Here is a 17,955-nt window from a genome sequence, read left to right on the forward strand (position 1 = left end):
GTGGACTAGAAGGGCAAGAAAGGCGGGAGGGAGGGGCTGGGAGAAGGAGGCCCGCGCTGGCCTGAGAGGGCCAGGGGCGGGGCCGGGCGGCGGGCGCGGCCGGACGGGAGTTCCCCGGAGAAGGCTCCTCTAGCCCGAGTCCCGGTGAGTGTGGGGGCACCCGTGCCCCCTCCCCAAGGCTCGAGCTCTACCAGGCGGTCACCCCTCACTCCATCTACTCGGTTCCGAGTGAGGAACGAGGGCGATCCCCGGCAAGGACCTCCGATCGCCTCCTTCAGGGTATACGGCGCCTAAACTCCCCACCCCCACCCCCACCCCCAGCTCTGTTCGCTGTTAGGGTCTCTGTGCTTGCTCTCGTGACATCCCTTCGGGAGACACTGCCTCTTAATCAACGCCTACTTCGCCCGATCCGCCTTTCCCTCGCGCTCAAGGGACACAGTCCAGTACCATCCCGCTGCCTCCCTAACTCCTTTCACACATCCAGTAGCTGGGGACGCAGAGCCCAGACCCCCAGCCCAACACACTTCTCTCCTGTAGGGGACAAAGCCTGGGGCTCACCCACCCCCCTAGATCCTTCTACAGTTCCCGCACTTTCCCAGTCTAGGGGACTCTGTGCCGGGACGCTGCTATGGACGACATTTTCACTCAGTGCCGGGAGGGCAACGCGGTTGCGGTCCGCCTGTGGCTGGACAACACGGAGAACGACCTCAACCAGGGGTGAGCTAGGGTGGCTGGGGGGCGAGAGGAAGGGCAAAGACAGACTCCTTTCCGCGATGTGGGGTGCTCACTTCTGGTGCGGGCGGCTAACTTTCCTATTCAGTGTGATGAGGGTTAAGCACAGCCTGTCAGCGGGGCAGAGGGTCTCCACACCGGAAGCTGTTGTTTGAGCTGAATCTTGACTGAATAAGAATTTACAGGCAGAGTCTGCAGAGAAGTTTTCTAACCTCAGTGAAGCTCATGGGCAAAAGCTAGGGGGCAAGACACGGAGCAGAGTGCCAGAAACTGTCCGGAGCTCCATATGGCTAGAGGAGGGAAAACTGCTGGGCTTCTGTGGGCTAAAGCTCTAAGCACAAGTGTAGAATGACGGAAGTTAAGACTGGAAAGGTCTGCAAGGGTCAGTCAGATCATGCAAGAGTATTTAGGCTATAATAATGTTTTTATTGCAAGGGCAAGGGTTTAGAACCATGTAATGGGAGAAGGCAATTAGCAACCACTCCAGTACTCTCGCCTGGAAAACCCCATGGACGAAGGAGCCTGGTGGGCTGCAGTCCATGAGGTCGCTAGTTGGACACAACTGAGCTACTTCACTTTCACGCATTGGAGAGGGAAATGGCAACCCACTCCAGTGTTCTTGCCTGGAGAATCTCAGGGATGGGAGAGCCTGATGGGCTGTCGTCTGTGGGGTTGCACAGAGTCGGACACGACTGAAGCGACTCAGCAGCAGCAGCAATGGTATGATGAGATTGTCCATTTGTTAAGTGTCATCTTGGATGCTCTGTGAAGAGCAAATGGTGATGTGAAGAGAGGCAACTAACTGCCTAGCCCATCTTAAGTGGTGATGGCTTAGACTAGAATTGGGGCAGGCAAAAAAGTGATCAAATTCCTGAAATCTTTCGTATAAAGAATCGGTGAGACTTGGTGTGGAAAGTGAGGAAGGTCAAAGATGATGATCAGGGTTCTGGCTTGGGCAGATAGTGGTTCCTTTTATTGATACGGACAAGGCTGAAGGGTGGTGAGTTCCACTCGACACATTTAAGTGACAATAAAGTGGAAATGTGGAATAGGCTGCTGGATTCCAGGAGAGAGATGTGACTTGGAGACAAAGATTTGGGCGATATTAGCATGAAGATCGGAGAAGGCAATGGCACCCCACTCCAGCACTCTTGTCTAGAAAATCCCATGGACGGAAGAGCCTGGTGGGCTGCAGTCCATGGGGTTGCTAAGAGTCGGACACGACTGAGCGACTTCACTTTCACTTTTCACTTTCATGCATGGGAGAAGGAAATGGCAACCCACTCCAGTGTTCTTGCCTGGAGAATCCCAGGGACGGGGGAGCCTGGTGGGCTGCTGTCTATGGGGCTGCACAGAGTCCGACACGACTGAAGCAACTTAGCAGCAGCAGCAGCATGAAGATGGGCTTCCCAGGTGGCTCAGCAGTAAAGAATCTACTTGCCAGTGCAGGAGCCTGCAGGAGATGAGGGTTCAACCCCTGGGTCTGGAAGAGCCCCTGGAGCAGGAAATGGCAACCCACTCCAGTATCCTTGCCTGAGAAATCCCATGGACAGAGGAGCCTGGCAGGCTCGTCCATGGGGTTGCAAAGTCAGACATGACTGAGTGTGTATGCACGCATGCACACACACACAACACACGCCTGGCAGGCTGGTCCATGGGGTTGCAAAGTCAGACATGACTGAGTTTGTATGCACGCATGCACATACACACACACACATACACACAGCCTGGCAGGCTGGTCCATTGGGTTGCAAAGTCAGACATGACTAAGCATGTACACGCAAGCACACACGGGCACACACACAGCATGTAGATGGCACCTGAAGAGGTGGATATGAAACGGGATGAGAAACCTACAAGACCAAAAAGGAGCAACTAGAGGTTGAAGAAGAAACAGGAAAATATACTAGTAAGGCTTAAAGAAGTGAATGTTTCAATGAAAGGAGAGTGGTCAGTGGTACTCTAGACTGCTAAGAGGTCAAAGAACTTGAGCACTGAAGTGTAACCATTGAATTTACAATTAATTATATATTTAATGATCTCTGTGAGAGCTGTTTCGGAGGAAAACAAGTGGAAAAAACCATACTATACTTGGTTCCTTCATTTAAGGAACTATGCTGAACATGTACTGGGTGCTAGAAGTCCAGAATCAGACATAATGCTTGCCCTCAAGGCAGTGGTCTCCTGGGCAGGTTGAATGTGAGGTAGAGAAAGTGAATGTAGACAAGTTCTTTAAGGTTGGCTGAGGCAGGAAGGCAAGAAAAGCAGTAGTGATGCTGATTCAGGATAGTGGAATTTTTTTTAAAGTGAGGAGAAAATAGATTTTAGGTTTGAGAGTTAAGGATCACCTGTCACTTTCATCCAGGCTTTATGGGTCCCCATTAGACTCTATGCTATTTCTCTGTAATTCACACTCGTTCCATTTTTCATATAATTCTTCAAACGGTGCTCTGATAAAGACAGAGAACACAGCTACTATTTTGTTGGTGGCATCATAAAGGGTAGGTAACTTTTTCCAATGAAGCTGGCATCTAGGAAGACTGCTGCCAAAACGTGAAAGAGTGGTATTAGTGAAAGTGGTGCAGGTATGAGTGGACAGGCTTCGGGGCCCCAGTTGGCTATATTGTGGGTATGAAGTAAGGGTCAATTTCCTGCTGGTCTCTTTGGGATTAAAGTTCAGGCTCTGGGGTGACCGGAGCCTGGCAGTGGTTAGAACCCTTGTGCCCATACTTTTGCTCTCAGGCTCTGGCCTTCTCTGGGGTCATAGACTGCCAGCGGCTGATAAACTGGGGCACAAATTAAAGAGCTGGGATGCAAAACTGACTGATAAGTAAGGGGTGGTGATTGCTTTAGGAAGAGGGAGGGAAATACCTCCCAGGAAAGCTTTTGGTTATCTTTGTGAACAGATGGGGGCAGCTGTAGAGGGAAATCAGTAAGTTAAAGGTCACACCCACCACCCATTTTGGCTTTGGGGACATCTGGATTGTCTGGGGTGACCATACCCCTGATCGGCTCCAGGCCCCGCCTAGAGCCCCCACACGGGAAGTGACCGCAGCACTAAGGCATCCGGAGGCTGACGGCCCAGACCACGGGACCGCCCCCTTGCTCCGCCCCTTGGATCTGCAGCCCAGGACTGGAGGGAATTTCCTTTTATGGCCCCAGGCTGTCAGGCAGGCCTAGTTTCCACCCAATTGTGGGGTTTTTTTGTTGTTTTTTGTACCTTTAACTTTATAAAATAGAGAAGTTCCTGGGAAAAGAAAAAAGTTAGGTACAGCTTTCTAATTAAGTCATTCTCATTTTCTTGTTTTCTGTACCTAGGATTGCTTAAGAATCCTGTCTTATGTGGCAGTATCTGCCTCATGAATAACTTACCCAAAGCCTTTCTCCTTTTCATTATAAACCCCTCCAAACCATCAGTTTAATTCCATTCCCTTTTTAGATTTTAATTTCAGTATCAGAACCAAAACCAATCAGTAAGCTTGCTTCCTCTTCCATAAACTGTGGCTTTTCTTCTCAAAGCTTCCCTTCCTTCGTATTAACATGCACTGAACAGCTGTTGTCAATTCTCAAGAGGCTTAGTCTAATAGACAAGACAGCCCATTTAACAGATTTTTACAATCCAGTGTGACAAGTACCATAATGTAGTAAGGCAGTGTACAAGATGTGGTGAAAACAGAAAGAACTAACAGATGTTGCCAAAGGGGTACAGAGAAAACCAGATGAAGAATGTTACCATTTAATGAGATAGAAAGTACCCAGGGAAGAAAGGCTAGAGGGAGATGAAAACAGGAATTGTTAGGATTTCAGGTAGTGGTTGGTTGGGTTTGACACTCAGAGGAAGGTCTGACAGCTTTGGGAGTTGCTGGCATGAAGAGCATCAAAGTTCTAGAGGTAAGGCTTCCCAGGGAGAGTATGCAGAGTGAATATTAAGTTTTTCCTGTGTCAAAGCCTTTGCCCCCATCCCACTTCCAAATCAATGACCCTTGTGCCTTCCTCAAAGGGACGATCATGGCTTCTCCCCCTTGCACTGGGCCTGCCGAGAAGGCCGATCTGCTGTGGTTGAGATGCTGATCATGCGGGGGGCACGAATCAATGTGATGAACCGTGGGGATGATACCCCTCTGCACCTGGCAGCCAGTCATGGGCACCGTGATATTGTACAGAAGGTATGTATGAACCCTTTGACGCACATGCCGGGAAGTAAGACACAGGCACTATAATATAACGTACAAAGTATGTGTACTCATCTCCCTCCTTGCATGCCTCAGTACACTTCTCTCATGTGGGACTGACTGTACCTTCTACCTCTTTCTGTTTGGCCACGGGGACCAGCTGCTGCAGTACAAAGCTGACATCAATGCGGTGAATGAGCATGGGAATGTGCCCCTGCACTATGCCTGTTTCTGGGGCCAAGATCAGGTGGCAGAGGTGAGTACTCAGGCCCTGAGCTCTGGGATGGGTGGGAAGGAAGTCTGAGCTTGAGCGGGAGACTCTGGAACCCTCAACCCTTCCTGTGAACAACATTCACAAGGTTTGTACTGCATCTGCACTCATGGTTAGTTGGGAATGCCCTCATCACAGCCATCTCTTAATTCCAGGACCTCGTGGCAAATGGGGCCCTTGTCAGCATCTGTAACAAGTATGGAGAGATGCCTGTGGACAAAGCTAAGCCACCCCTGAGAGAGCTGCTCCGAGGTCTGTCCCCACCCACTGCTTGTGTCCTCGTCTTGTCCTAGCCTGTCTCTTTCCACACAACAGCTGAGGTCAAGACTTTTGTCTTTCTTCCCCAGAGCGGGCAGAGAAGATGGGCCAGAATCTGAACCGTATACCATACAAGGACACATTCTGGAAGGGGACTACCCGCACTCGGCCCCGTGAGTCAGCTGTGAGGGGAGGGGTGGTGAGAGAATAGTCCTGGACTCCTGGGGCTGGGAAAGAGGGAAGCTGGGTACCTGACCTGCCCACACTCTCAGGAAATGGGACTCTGAACAAACACTCCGGCATTGACTTCAAACAGCTCAACTTCCTGGCGAAGCTCAACGAGAATCACTCTGGAGAGGTAACTCCCCACCCCACCCCACCCCATTACCTGTTGTGCACCTGTTTTAAGTTTCTCCTCCAGCTAGTAGGCAAGAAAACAGTGGCCTTAGTTAAAGCCTTCTAACCCTTATCTGCCCCTCAGCTATGGAAGGGCCGCTGGCAGGGCAATGACATTGTCGTGAAGATGCTAAAGGTTCGAGACTGGAGTACAAGGAAGAGCAGAGACTTCAATGAGGAGTGTCCCCGGCTCAGGTGGGGCAAGGCCTAAACTGGAAGCCTTGATTTCAAGGAACCCTGTCCAGCACTCAGGAGATCTTTCATGCTGGATCTCAGCCAGGAACATTCTCTCCCTCTTCCAGGATTTTCTCACATCCCAATGTGCTCCCAGTGCTTGGTGCCTGTCAGTCTCCACCTGCTCCTCACCCCACCCTCATCACACACTGGATGCCATACGGATCCCTGTACAATGTGCTACATGAAGGCACCAGTGAGTACGGGGTGCTAAATCTCACTGTAGCAGAGTGTGGGGAAGGAGAGTCTGTGACCCTCTCCAAGTGATTTAACTCTTGCCTTCTCAATTAGATTTTGTTGTGGACCAGAGCCAGGCTGTGAAGTTTGCATTGGACATGGCAAGGGGCATGGCCTTCCTACACACACTAGAGCCCCTCATCCCACGACATGCACTCAACAGCCGTAGTGTAATGGTGAGATCACAACTTCACTCCCGGCCCAGGCCCCAGAGGTCCTTTCCCTAGAATAGGACTTACCTCCTTCCACACAACTATCTTCTTTTCCTCAGATTGATGAGGACATGACTGCTCGAATCAGTATGGCCGACGTCAAGTTCTCCTTCCAGTGCCCCGGGCGCATGTATGCACCTGCCTGGGTGGCTCCTGAAGGTGAGTGATGGCATTATGATGTGAGGCAGAGAAGGGGCAGCTCAGTAGTAATGGAAGGGAACAGAGACAGGACAAGCAGCTGGAACAGATAAGTCCTGTCCCTCCAGCTCTGCAAAAGAAGCCTGAAGACACAAACAGACGCTCAGCAGATATGTGGAGTTTTGCAGTGCTTCTATGGGAACTGGTGACACGGGAGGTACCCTTTGCTGACCTCTCCAACATGGAAATTGGAATGAAGGTGAGAGCATAACTGGATATACTTGTGTTGGGGGAACTGTAGTGGTAGTGACAATTGTAGTGGGGCTGGGCTCCTGCCACACTGATTCAAATATACAGAATCCTGTCCTGAGGGCTAGACGTCTCTCCCCACATGAGACTCAAGTTCTGAGACTCACCTTGTTTTTCCTTGTTTTCAGGTGGCACTGGAAGGCCTTCGGCCTACCATCCCACCAGGCATTTCCCCCCACGTATGTAAACTCATGAAGATCTGCATGAATGAAGACCCTGCTAAGCGACCCAAGTTTGACATGATCGTGCCTATCCTGGAGAAGATGCAGGACAAGTAGAGCTGGAAAGTCCTTGTCTGAACTTCAGAGGTGTCAGGACACGGTTAGGGGAGTGCACCTCCCCAAAGCAGCAGGCCTCTGGTTGCCTCCCTTGCCACTAGTCATGGTACTACCCCAGCCATGGGGCCCATCCCCTGCCCCCATCCCTACCACTGTGGCCCCAAAAGGGAATGGGCTCAAAGCTTTGTCACTTGCCACACGGTGTCTCCCAGCATGGGAGGGATCAGCCCTGCCTGTCACAATAAAGTTTATTATGAAAACAGGCTGGTGTGGGGACAAGAGAACAGACAAGTACATTTAGACTGGGTGGCTCAGGTGAAGTAGTGCGGCTTCTTCACATTGATGCCATACTCGCTGAGGGCAGGGGTCAAGTCCTCCATGGTTAGAGTGTACTTGCGGTCCTGAGGGAAGAGGGAAGAGCACCAGCTGAACACAGGAATTCCAGATTTCAATCCCAGGCGGGTGACCCTGTGTAGGTCTTTCACCTCCCCTAAGGCTTAATTTCCCTCAAAGGGGTTTCAGGATAATTTAAGCCTCTGCTGCTGTAGGAGGTAATTACTGAATCAATGAGCCTCCCCTCACACCTTGCTCTTGCTTCGGGAGCTGCCAGAGGCTGTGCCCTTCATTTTGCAGTGCTGTAGGGCATCGTTGGCAATATCTGAGATGAATTTCTGGGCAGCTAGGGAGATAAGCCGAATTCTAGAGAGAAAAAAATGGTATGAGAAGGTCATAGACAACAAACTCCACACAAGCAACCCAACACTCTAACCTGCCCTGAGTTTACTCACATGCGTGGGTCGGAGGCCTCAAAGCCAGCACGGTTCAGGTAGTAACCAGTCACTGCATCAGGGATCTGAGAAATCAATTAGACGACTGTAAGCGTTAGCCCTGGGTACTGCGGGGCTGAGAGCTGGGGTAAGGGAAATGGAGGGCAGGCCTGGCTATCAGGAAGTTCCCAGTTTGGGTGGGCAGAAGGGGAAAATCACAAAAGCTAGGAAGGGAAATAAACACAAGAGGACGCAGCAAATCCAGATGGTGTGGCACAAGTTGGCAATGACAGCGAGTCAGGAGCCTTGTTCAGGCGGGAAGCCCACCGTAGGCGTGTAATCCTCCAGCTGCATCAGGAAGTCCACTAGAGGCGTGCTGGACACCACCGGCTTCACCTCTCCATTGGCCGCGCTTGGCAGCACGTAAACCCCGTTAGACATGGCCCCCTCCGGGGGCGCCGCGCCGCCAGTCGTCACCGGAGCTGGAGGAAAACCAGCAAACTGAGACACGGAGGTGGGAGGCTCGAGGGTTCCGCTAGGTCTGTCTTACCCTCTGCCCTCACCCGCCGCTGGGCCCAGCCCAAAACGCGGCCCTCGCCCTCACCCGTCCCGGCCCTCACCCGCCCCGCGCCGCTCGGCAGGCTCCCCGGCCCGCGCCGCCACGGCTCCAGTGCCCCCTGACGCGGCTCCAGCCCCAGGCCCCCCTGCCGTCCCCGCGGGGCTGGCCTTGTTCTCCGCGGCGGTGCCGGCGGGCAGCGCGGCGGGGGCCGAGACCGCGGGCGCCGGGCCCGGGGCCGAGGCGGCGGAGGCCGGCGCCGCCTCGGGGTCCGCGCCGGAGCCACTGCAGCTCATCGGGCCGGTGGGAGAGGCGGCGAACAGAGCCGCTTCCGCTTCCGTTCACGTTACGCACACACCAGGGGTGACGTCACGCGCCCACGACTCGTCCGTCCCACACCACGTTTGCTCCTCCCTTAAGCCTCCTTCCTTTATTCCCCACCCATCCAGCCGCTACAGGACAAAGGCCAGAGGGCGGAGACCAAGTGTTGAGGAACTGCCACTAGTTTGGACATTTCGCGTCCGGACCCGCTGTTCTCCAGTGTGGATCCTCTGGGATGGGAACCCTTCAATGTCGAGGATTCTTTTTTGTGGGTTTGGGGCCCCTCACCCAGCCTGACGCCTAAAATCCTTGCTTTGAGGCTCATCGCCCCGACACCTCTCGACTGTTGGTCGCCTGCCAGTCTGCATCTTTTCTAGTTCCTTTATCCAGCCTTTTAAGGGTTTGTAGTGGAGTTGAATAGCCTCTTTCCCCGCCAGCTGCCCAAAGTGAAGGTAACCGGACAGCTGACACAGTGCTGCTGCAGATGGGGAAAGAGATACAGTCCACCGTCCTTACAGGTGGTGAGAGGTTGGTAGGATTGGTTCCAGGACTCCCCCCTACTCCCGTCCCCAACCCTTGTATACCAGAATCCGTGGATGCTCAAGTCCGTTATATGAAATGGCGTAGTATTTGCATTGTATACTCTAAATCATCTCTAGATTGCTTATAATATACAAATGCGATGTAAATAGTTTACTGGTGCATGGTAAATTCAAGTTTCGTTTTTTATAATTGGAATTAAAAAAAAAAAATCTTCAGTTCATGGTTAGGTGAATCTGTGAATGGAGAACCCGAGGATACAGAGGGCTGGCTGTCTTTCAGTCTTAATAAACAATTTATGTAAAATCACGGCTAGTGAAAGAGTGGGGTTTTCAACGCAGCAAAAATTTATTTTTGTCAGTCCTGAGCTAGGGTCTGCAAATACAAAGTTAAGTAGGAGAAGGTTCTAGTCCTCCAGGCACTAGTGGTCTTGGAAAGGGAGGCAAACAGTTAAACTGGCCATTTCACCAATATATGGGAGTTAAAATACTGGAGGTAGACACAAGGTGTGCAGTGCAAGGGAGGAAGGGAACTAATAGTTGCTGCCTACATCTGTGTGTTAGGCATTCCATTAAGTTTATTCCACTTAATGATTTCCTGAATATTAGAGGCAGGTATCAATATCCTCACCTAACAGATGAGGAAAAAGTCTGAGAGAGTTGAACTTACTTGCCCCAGGTTCTCTCTAGTGTATATCAGAACCAAGAATCTAAGATTTTCCTGTCATACCCACATCAACTAGCTTCAGGGAGCCAAAAGATTCACAAGAGAAGGTGAGCTGAGTCTTGAAAGAATTCTGGACCTCAACCAGGCACAGGGAGCCAGGGGTAATGTTAGGGCAAAGAATATCTTGAGCAACAGTGAATGAAAGTGCATGGAGGCGGGTGCAGGGAGACAGGGAAGGATAAACAATTTGTTACTCGGAAACAAATAGCAAGTAAGGAGATAGGCTTGTAAGTGATGATAAAAAGCTTGACCTATATCCAGTAATCTTTGAAGGCTCTTAATTAAGTAGATGACCTCATGAAATTTGCATCTTACTCTGGTAGTTGGTTTTGCGGCTTCCCTTGTGGCTCAGTGTTAAAGAACATGTCTGCCAATGCAAGATACCCATGTTCCATCCCTGAGTCAGGAATAACCCTGGAGAAGAAGTGGCAATCCACTCTGTATTCTTGCCTGGGAAGTCCCAGTCCATGGGGTCACAAAAGTGTCACACACAACTTAGTGAATAAACAACTGGTAGATGGTTTAGGGAAAGGCAGGATGTAAGGACACTTCTTGCAAGGGCCTCAATTCAGAGGAGCGGGAATATGGCTCACAGCTAATGTAGTAGCAGTGGAGCTGGAGAGAAGTAGATGAATTCAAGATACACTTTGGAAATATAATTGGAAGAACTTTTGGGTTGATAAAGATGTATTTAAGAGCTAGAGTCAGTAGATAGTAGTCACTTGTTGACAAGGTGATGATGGGAGGAGTTGAAGGAAATGGGAAACTTGGATGATACTTTAGGCTTCTGGCTCAGTTGGAAGTGTCAAGCATAGTGTCATTGATAAATAAGAAACAAAAGAGAACAGTTTGGGATTGGGAAGAAGGGAGATGAAATGTTGTGAATTACACATCTTGCTTTTGAGGTATCAATCACTGTAGGATGGAAAGTCTGATTTAGTGAGACGGTGATGGCTGTGGATGCCAGTCATTGATTTGTTCCAGTGGACAATGAGTCAAGTGAGAAGAGCAAAAGACAAAGGATAGAGCAATGATACTACATGGATTAGGTATGATTAGCATTTACACAGTTGTAATGCAAATCCTGTATGCAGCTCAGACAAAGATAGAATTGTATTGGGAGGACAAAAGAATGGGTGGTGGGGATTTTGAGTGATTGGGACAAGGCAGAAGAATGATCACAGGCTAATAGGAAGTCAGTAATGGCTATAACTGGGCAGGGGGAAATCAATAAACAGCAATATAAGCATGTTATTTAGAGATAAACTAGTGGTGGAGAACATGCCTGCCAATGCAGGAGATTTAAGAGATGCAGGTTCCATCCCTGGGTCAGGGAGATCCCCTGGAGGAGGGCCTGGCAACCCACTCCAGAATTCTTGCCTGGAGAACCCCAAAGACAAAGGAGCCTGGCAGGCTACAGCCCATGGGGTCACAAAGAGTCGGACACAACTGAAGCGACTTAGCACACACTAAAGAATCATCAGAAACAGTTGAAATGATTGCCTCAAGTAGCAGGAAATGGTGGTAATATACAAGGGGTGGCTATTTTTTTGCAGTAAGACTTAAAGAAGTATTTGACAATGTGCCCATATACTTTGATAAAATAAAAACCAAGAGTTATAAAATTTTACAAAAGGATAGAGCAACAAAATACAACAACGTTTAATGAGGAAGCAGAGAAAGAGAAGGAGGGAAAAGGGAATGAAGGAGGAAGAGGGAGTGGTCAGAGAAGAAGTTAAGCCCTGGAAGCTAAGAAAGAAGAGGCAGTAGGCTTCTATGACAGGGAGCTCACAAAGCAAAGGTTGGGAGTATTTCTCAGGGAAAAGGAAAGAGTGAAACAGTAAGAGTAGAGGTCTCATGGCAATGAATTGAGGAGTGAGGATGCAGTGAAATAGTGTACACAGACAGTGTAGAAAACACATTGGAAAAGCCTGGTTGAAAAGAAACAGAGCAGGGGGCCCCGGGGGGTGGGGGTGGGAGTGGTTGTATGCAGGGGATGCTCCCAAATAGTGCTGGTTATGGCACCTGTTGAGGAACCTGGGGCAGGGGCTGGGGGACCTGAGTATGATGGAACAGGTAGGGTTGGGAGTCAAGTCAAGCTCACAGCATTTCTGGGTTAGGGAGATAAGCTGTTTGTGGCAGTCAATGGTTGAGGGTTCAGCAGGGCCTCCAACACTGCAGAATAAGGGACCCAGCCACCTGCTGTGGGGCAGAGGACAGGCCCACCCTTCTAGCAGGAGAGGGTCAAGGGTTCATTAGTGTCTTCAGCAGAGCTGGGAAGTTGGGTGTTCCCCAGCCTGTCACAGGATCCCAGCCAGGGCCAGAGCAGAAACCTTGACCCTCCACCTCTTCATTTAGACAGGACTCATGGCAGCCACGGGTTACCTAGGGAGAGGGTGGGCATCAGATCTGGACCTGCTGATATTAACAGACTATAGCCCCTTACCCTGTATTCACATTCCAGAGGCTATCCCACCCCATCAGAATTGCCCTCAAGTTCATCTTAGCACTCAACATACTCTTACGAGTATGAATGTTGTCATTTCATATGAAAGTGGCCACAACCCTCCCTTCCATACTCACATCAAAGAGTCCTGCCCCATGCTTCTGGTAGAGCCTTGGGTTGAGAAAACCAAGAGGGGGTAGGCCTCTGAGGATTCTGTGTTCATTTATCAGGGATAGGAGTCCCCCAAACACTGGAGTAGAGGCCTGCAAGGGTGAGGGTGCAAGTAGAGGTCAGGGATTCAGAGTGGTTGGACTTTTTTGGAGGGATGGGTAGGAGGTCTCTGAGGAGTCAGGGGTTCTGGGTGCAAGGTCTTGGGTTGGAAGGTAGGGATATTCCCTGGGTGGAGGTTTGGAGCCAGACTGATTCTCACCGAGGTACCAGACACCCATGGAATGGGCACATGGTTGCTGACCACCCAGTAGCCATCAGAGAGTGCAGCCACGTCTGGGTAGGCGCGGCCACTGGCATTGAAGTAACTGGATGGTGGCAAGTGGGGACTGGAGCTCAGGTACCGGGTTACCGCTTCCTCCTGAAAGACACTGTTGAGTAAGTACCATCTGCTGAACTGAGGATTCCACCCATCTCTCCTCCACCAACACAAACACACACGTACCTGGTACGAAGGCCGTGGGAACACATTGCTGAAGCCGCCACCACTAATGTAGTCAACGACCTCATCTGTGACTCGGAAAGGGTTCTGAAAGGATGTGCCTCCCACCGTGGTGACATAGGGACTGAGGGCAGAAGACAGCACTCAGAATGTAGCACTTCTAAGACACCTCCAGAATGCATAGGGCTGAGTGACTGTGGCCTGGGTCTTGCTGGAGGGACTGGGAAAGCACTCTGGTGAAGTATGTACATGGGGAAGACTGAGAGGTTTGTGGCCCTCAAGGCATGGTCTGAGGTGACTGTGCACACTTCTCCCTACAAAACATCCACCAAATCTCCCACTAAAATGCCTGGGGACCGAGGAAGCAGAACACTGGGATCTCTGTCCTACTCAGGAGATTCAGGGCCTGGGACCTTCGGGAAGAAGAGGGGGTGCAGGAATCAGAGCAGAGACTGAAAATACTGCATGATCACGATCAGAGCAGGTACAACTGAGTGCTGACCCACAGGAGCACCTGGTGGGGTCAAGGCAAAGGTTCTAGACCATGAGATCACAAGTAAATGGTGGGCTTGGGTGCTTACCTGGAGGCAGGGAAGCTGGGACGGAACTGGTGTCTGCCAGAGACAGACCAACACCCGGCCCCACTGTCACCTGGGAGAGAGACCAGGTTTAGCATTCAGTTTCATTGGTCAGAGCTTGGAATGTGGGTTCAGATGTCAGAGAGGAAATTCACGTGTTAGTTATTACTGCAAGAGGTCAGAGTTGAGGTCAGGTCAGTGGTCCATGTTGAGTTCAGATTATGAGTTAAGAGATCAGGTCCAGGAGTTACTCTGGGGTCAAAGTTCTCATCTCGAGGGGGCGTGGGTGGTGGTGGGGTCTAAGTTTAGAGTAGGAGGTCACCTGAGGCAAAGAGCAGCGTAAGACCCCGAGCAGCCGCCTTCATGAGCTCAGTGTTGACCCGCTGGATATAGGTGCTGCTGAGGGAGTCCTCGTCATCGCCGTAGCTCACGGTGTGCACGTATGGCAGAGCTGACTCATTACTGAGCAGCAGAAGCCACTGCAGGAAAGGCTCCTGTGACTCATGCCGGCCTGGATGTTTTTTGGAGTAGGGGGCACAAGGGCAATCATTTGGGAAGTTGTCAGGATCTCCTTCTAGCTCATGGAATTCCCTTGAGGGCGCAAAGATCACTACTCCCCCCCAGTTCTGTCCCCACCAATCAGTCCCCTAGGCAGTACCAGGGCTACTGTAGACCCAGGTAGAGATGTTGGCACCAGCACTCATGAGGTACTCCACATCTAGGCTGGCCTCAATCCCGGCCCGGCCCCGGCCCTGTTGTCCAACCACACGGGCTACCGATGCCTGGTGTGCAAAGTCCCCACCGAAGAGGCGCATGAACTCAGCCAGGTCTGAATCGTGGAAATACTGCTCCAGGAACTACAGAGGGAGTCAGAGGAGATTCATGTGTCAGAAGACACAGCCCCAAGGGTCAGGTCAGGGGATGCTGTCCCAGATCACAGGATGAGAGCCCAGGGGTTAGAGTCAGAGAGTCATCACCAGGCTGGTCAGGCACCTTGAGGAGGCTGCGAGGATGCTGAGGCTCCCTGCATGGCTCACCTGAGCACAGGCTTGACTGTTGTTGGTTGTGCCAGAGCCCACATCTTGTGCCGTCAAGTTGTAACGCTTACGGATCACGGATGGGGTCACTCCCAGATGCAGGCCAACAGTCCCTGGCACCTGTGGCTCCGGGTGTTGTCTCAGGGTTGATGTAGGGGGAAAACGATGCAGTCCCCCCACTGTGGGGAGGAGTCAGGCTTGAGGAAGAGATCTTTTAGACTCCAACCCTCATTTCACCGCTGTGATCCCACCCCCACTCGCACCCCCTGTGGCACCTGAACTTCTCCCATCCCTGGCTCTGCCCCTCCAACCTCCAGCAGCCCCACTGGGTGTTACCAAAGTCCACATGCGGGGCCAAGGCCTTTGGGAGCCGGTAGGGATGTAGGGACCTCACAGCATGGGTCTCTGCAGGTCCTCCCACATAGTGATGAAACTCAGCCCCAGAGAGCAAAAGCTCTGCCTGTCTGGAGGTCAGAGTTCAGAAAACACAGGTCAGAAAGCATGGAGCAGAGCAGAAGAGGCTGCCTGAGCATCACCGGGTAGTTAGTTGTTATCTTCCCATACATTTTCACCCACAGCACCTGCAAACTCTTGGCTCCCTCCCCCTGGTAGGGAGACAAATCTCCCTGATGGGGTGATCAATACCCTCTATGAGGCAATTATCCCCTCTCACCGGACACTCAGCCAGCAAGTCAGAAAGTCCTGTGTGGTCACTGAGTGGCAGTTCCGGGCTCCAGCCGCCAAAAGCCATTTCTGTACCGTGTGGAGGGTCAATGGTGATGGCCGGACCAGTTCAGCCACATCCTCTAGGGTCAGGTACTTGCCTGCAGGGATTCAGTAGAAAAGCAATGCCTTCGTTCATTGCTTTTCCAAATTGCTCTTTTTGGACTTCAACCAGGAGACACTGGGACTTCCTAGGGAAATTGGAGCAGGGGCTTGAGGGATGGGTGGGAAGCTTCTAGTAAAAAGGCAGGCCATACAGGTGTAGGCTCAACTTGGGGGAATATGGATTTATCCTAAAGGAGAGTAGGTTGCAAATACCGCATGATCATGAAAAACAAATGAGATTAATAGATTAAAAATGTTCTTTTGGGGGTCAGGGGGTGTGCCACACAGCTTGTGGAATCTTAGTTCCCTGACCAGTGATAGAATCCAGGCCACAGCAGTGAAAGCACTGAGTCCTAACCACTGGACTGCCAGTGGAATTTTAAAAAAATGTTCATTTTAAGTTTATTTCCAATAAAAGTTTTCAAAACTTTCAGGACCAGTTATAAGATGATATCTAATTTAACTCACATCTTGATACTTACTGATTTCAGGCTAAACATGATGGTGAGTCACCGTTCTGCATGGATCATGCACACACCTCCTGGGTGAGCCTTAGATTGCCCCCTCACATGCTTACCACTCCCACTCCTTCCCCACCACAAGGGGCTCCCTCGGAGGAAGGACACGGTCCAGCTTGACCATTAGAGCGAAACACCAACTCTTGGAAGAGAATGTGAAGTTTAAAGGGAGTAGACTGGAGGGGAGGAGACGGCAGACCATCGAGGGGGCTGGGCAGCAGTCCATGTGAGAGAGTAATCAACTGAGTTGGTGGCAACAAGGAACGATGAGAGAGTGGACTGTTTCAGAGCTGGAACTAACAGCTTTAGGGTTTGAGTGGAGGAATAAATGAGAGTGAATTTAGCAGGGGTTGGAGGTGAAATCTGAGGTAGTGAGCTAAATTTACATGTACTGGATGCCACTTCCCCACTTGTCTGGCAGCTGGTAAGCAGTAGAGTCATAATTTAAATTCAGGTTTGATCACCAAGCCTGTGCTCTTAACCATACCCACTTTCAGTTTTTTAGCCTGATGAACACAGGTGGAAAGTTTTGGAGGGAAGAATGTGAATTAGTTTTGGACAGTCTACTTCCCATTCACTTTTTTATTCAGAAACTCTTCAGTGAGGGTCACTGCCATTCATCTGTCCTATACCACCCCCTCCGCAGGCCCCAAGACAATGCCCTTGACATGACCTGCACTGTCCCATGCTCAGCCCAGCCCCGTGTCCCTCCACTGCATCCCATATCCTGCCCCTTGGTCCCGTCAAGCACCGTAGCGAGGAGAGCCAGGATCCGACACAGCCTGCACCAGCTCGGACAGTCTCTTCACATTCTGCTGTCTCAGGGCAAACGTAAGACTCAGCTCTTCCTCAGGGTCCGCACGGCCCAGGGACACCCAGCCAGGGGGCAGCCTGCAGGATCAGGGGTCACACAGACTTCATTATTAAAGTGGGGATGGGAAGGTTCAGTACTAGACCTAGATTTGGGGGAAGATTCCGGAAGCAGATTTGAATCACAGGAGATGGATGATCAGACTGAGCCTGGGAACTATGGTGGGGGGTACCAGGAGCTGGTAAGCCAGTGAGGGAGGCTAGAACCAGGATAATAGATGCAGGACAAGCCATGGGGAAGGGGCGGTCAGTGCTAAGTCAACTCACCTCCTCTGCTGGTCAGGCTCCGGGCTGTAACTGCATTTGCCAGCGACAAAGAGGGCAAAGAGCCCTAGGAGGCTGCAGGGACAGCACATGGGTTTCAGCAGGAGCTGGACTGTTGCTGTTCCCACCCTCCAACATAAACTCCCTCCAACGTGATTCCCTTCTCCCGGAGCCCCCCAGTTTCTCACCCGGATCGGGGTCCCATTCTGCCTTTCGGCTTGTCGGCTGTCATGTGACAGATCACATGAACCCTGTAGTCCTCCACCACCACCTCTGCCTAGGAACTAGTGACGTGCTGGCCCCGCCCTCAAATGGGTGGTCCTGAATGCTGGAGAAGGGGTGGGGCGGCCACTCAGATGCTCCCTCTGTGGACTGTCAAACACTGGGTGAGCCCAGGACTCACCACAGTGTAGGCGGTGCTTAAGAAAGGGGCTCTGGAGGCCCATAGACCCAGAGATCCGGGTCCTTACAAGAAGTATGATATCAGGAAAGTCACAGCTTCTCGGAGCCTTGGTTTCTTCATGTAGAATATGGAGACTGTTAGGTTAAAACTGCTCTGCCTCAGCAGATTGCACTGAAAATTTACAGAGATAAAGC

General features: G+C 51.2%; 3 protein-coding genes across 6 annotated transcripts; 1 reads left to right on the forward strand and 2 right to left on the reverse strand.

The window, feature by feature from the left end:
- Window positions 1-39: 39 nt before the first annotated feature.
- ILK (integrin linked kinase) lies at window positions 40-7,499 on the forward strand. Of its 4 annotated transcripts, none has more exons than XM_027563151.1 (13): window positions 40-144; window positions 600-717; window positions 4,733-4,898; window positions 5,065-5,160; window positions 5,331-5,427; window positions 5,523-5,606; window positions 5,706-5,791; window positions 5,915-6,024; window positions 6,132-6,259; window positions 6,355-6,476; window positions 6,572-6,671; window positions 6,779-6,909; window positions 7,088-7,499. In XM_027563151.1, exons 2-13 carry the CDS (start codon window positions 629-631, stop codon window positions 7,235-7,237), a joined length of 1,359 nt encoding a protein of 452 aa, XP_027418952.1. In that variant the 5' UTR covers window positions 40-144; window positions 600-628; the 3' UTR covers window positions 7,238-7,499. The 4 variants fall into 4 exon arrangements, with proteins under 4 accessions (XP_027418952.1, XP_027418955.1, XP_027418954.1 ...); XM_027563154.1 differs by having other exon boundaries at window positions 45-144; window positions 605-717; XM_027563153.1 differs by having other exon boundaries at window positions 80-279.
- On the reverse strand, window positions 7,444-8,878 carry TAF10 (TATA-box binding protein associated factor 10). The gene is made up of 5 exons (XM_027563156.1): window positions 8,625-8,878; window positions 8,332-8,486; window positions 8,026-8,090; window positions 7,822-7,936; window positions 7,444-7,638 (listed from the first exon to the last, which is right to left on the reverse strand). The coding sequence occupies exons 1-5, from the start codon at window positions 8,854-8,856 to the stop codon at window positions 7,549-7,551; spliced, it is 657 nt and encodes a 218-aa protein (XP_027418957.1). The 5' UTR covers window positions 8,857-8,878; the 3' UTR covers window positions 7,444-7,548.
- An 867-nt stretch (window positions 8,879-9,745) lies between these two features.
- On the reverse strand, window positions 9,746-17,655 carry TPP1 (tripeptidyl peptidase 1). Its single transcript, XM_027563149.1, has 13 exons — window positions 17,547-17,655; window positions 17,362-17,433; window positions 16,976-17,115; window positions 15,552-15,702; window positions 15,215-15,342; window positions 14,879-15,057; window positions 14,500-14,698; window positions 14,164-14,352; window positions 13,845-13,914; window positions 13,267-13,387; window positions 13,024-13,182; window positions 12,731-12,856; window positions 9,746-12,532 (listed from the first exon to the last, which is right to left on the reverse strand). Exons 1-13 carry the CDS (start codon window positions 17,588-17,590, stop codon window positions 12,392-12,394), a joined length of 1,719 nt encoding a protein of 572 aa, XP_027418950.1. The 5' UTR covers window positions 17,591-17,655; the 3' UTR covers window positions 9,746-12,391.
- Between the last annotated feature and the right edge of the window lie 300 nt (window positions 17,656-17,955).

This window comes from Bos indicus x Bos taurus, chromosome 15 (assembly GCF_003369695.1).
Source record: "Bos indicus x Bos taurus breed Angus x Brahman F1 hybrid chromosome 15, Bos_hybrid_MaternalHap_v2.0, whole genome shotgun sequence".
In the NCBI taxonomy this organism is placed as follows: Eukaryota; Metazoa; Chordata; class Mammalia; order Artiodactyla; family Bovidae; genus Bos; species Bos indicus x Bos taurus.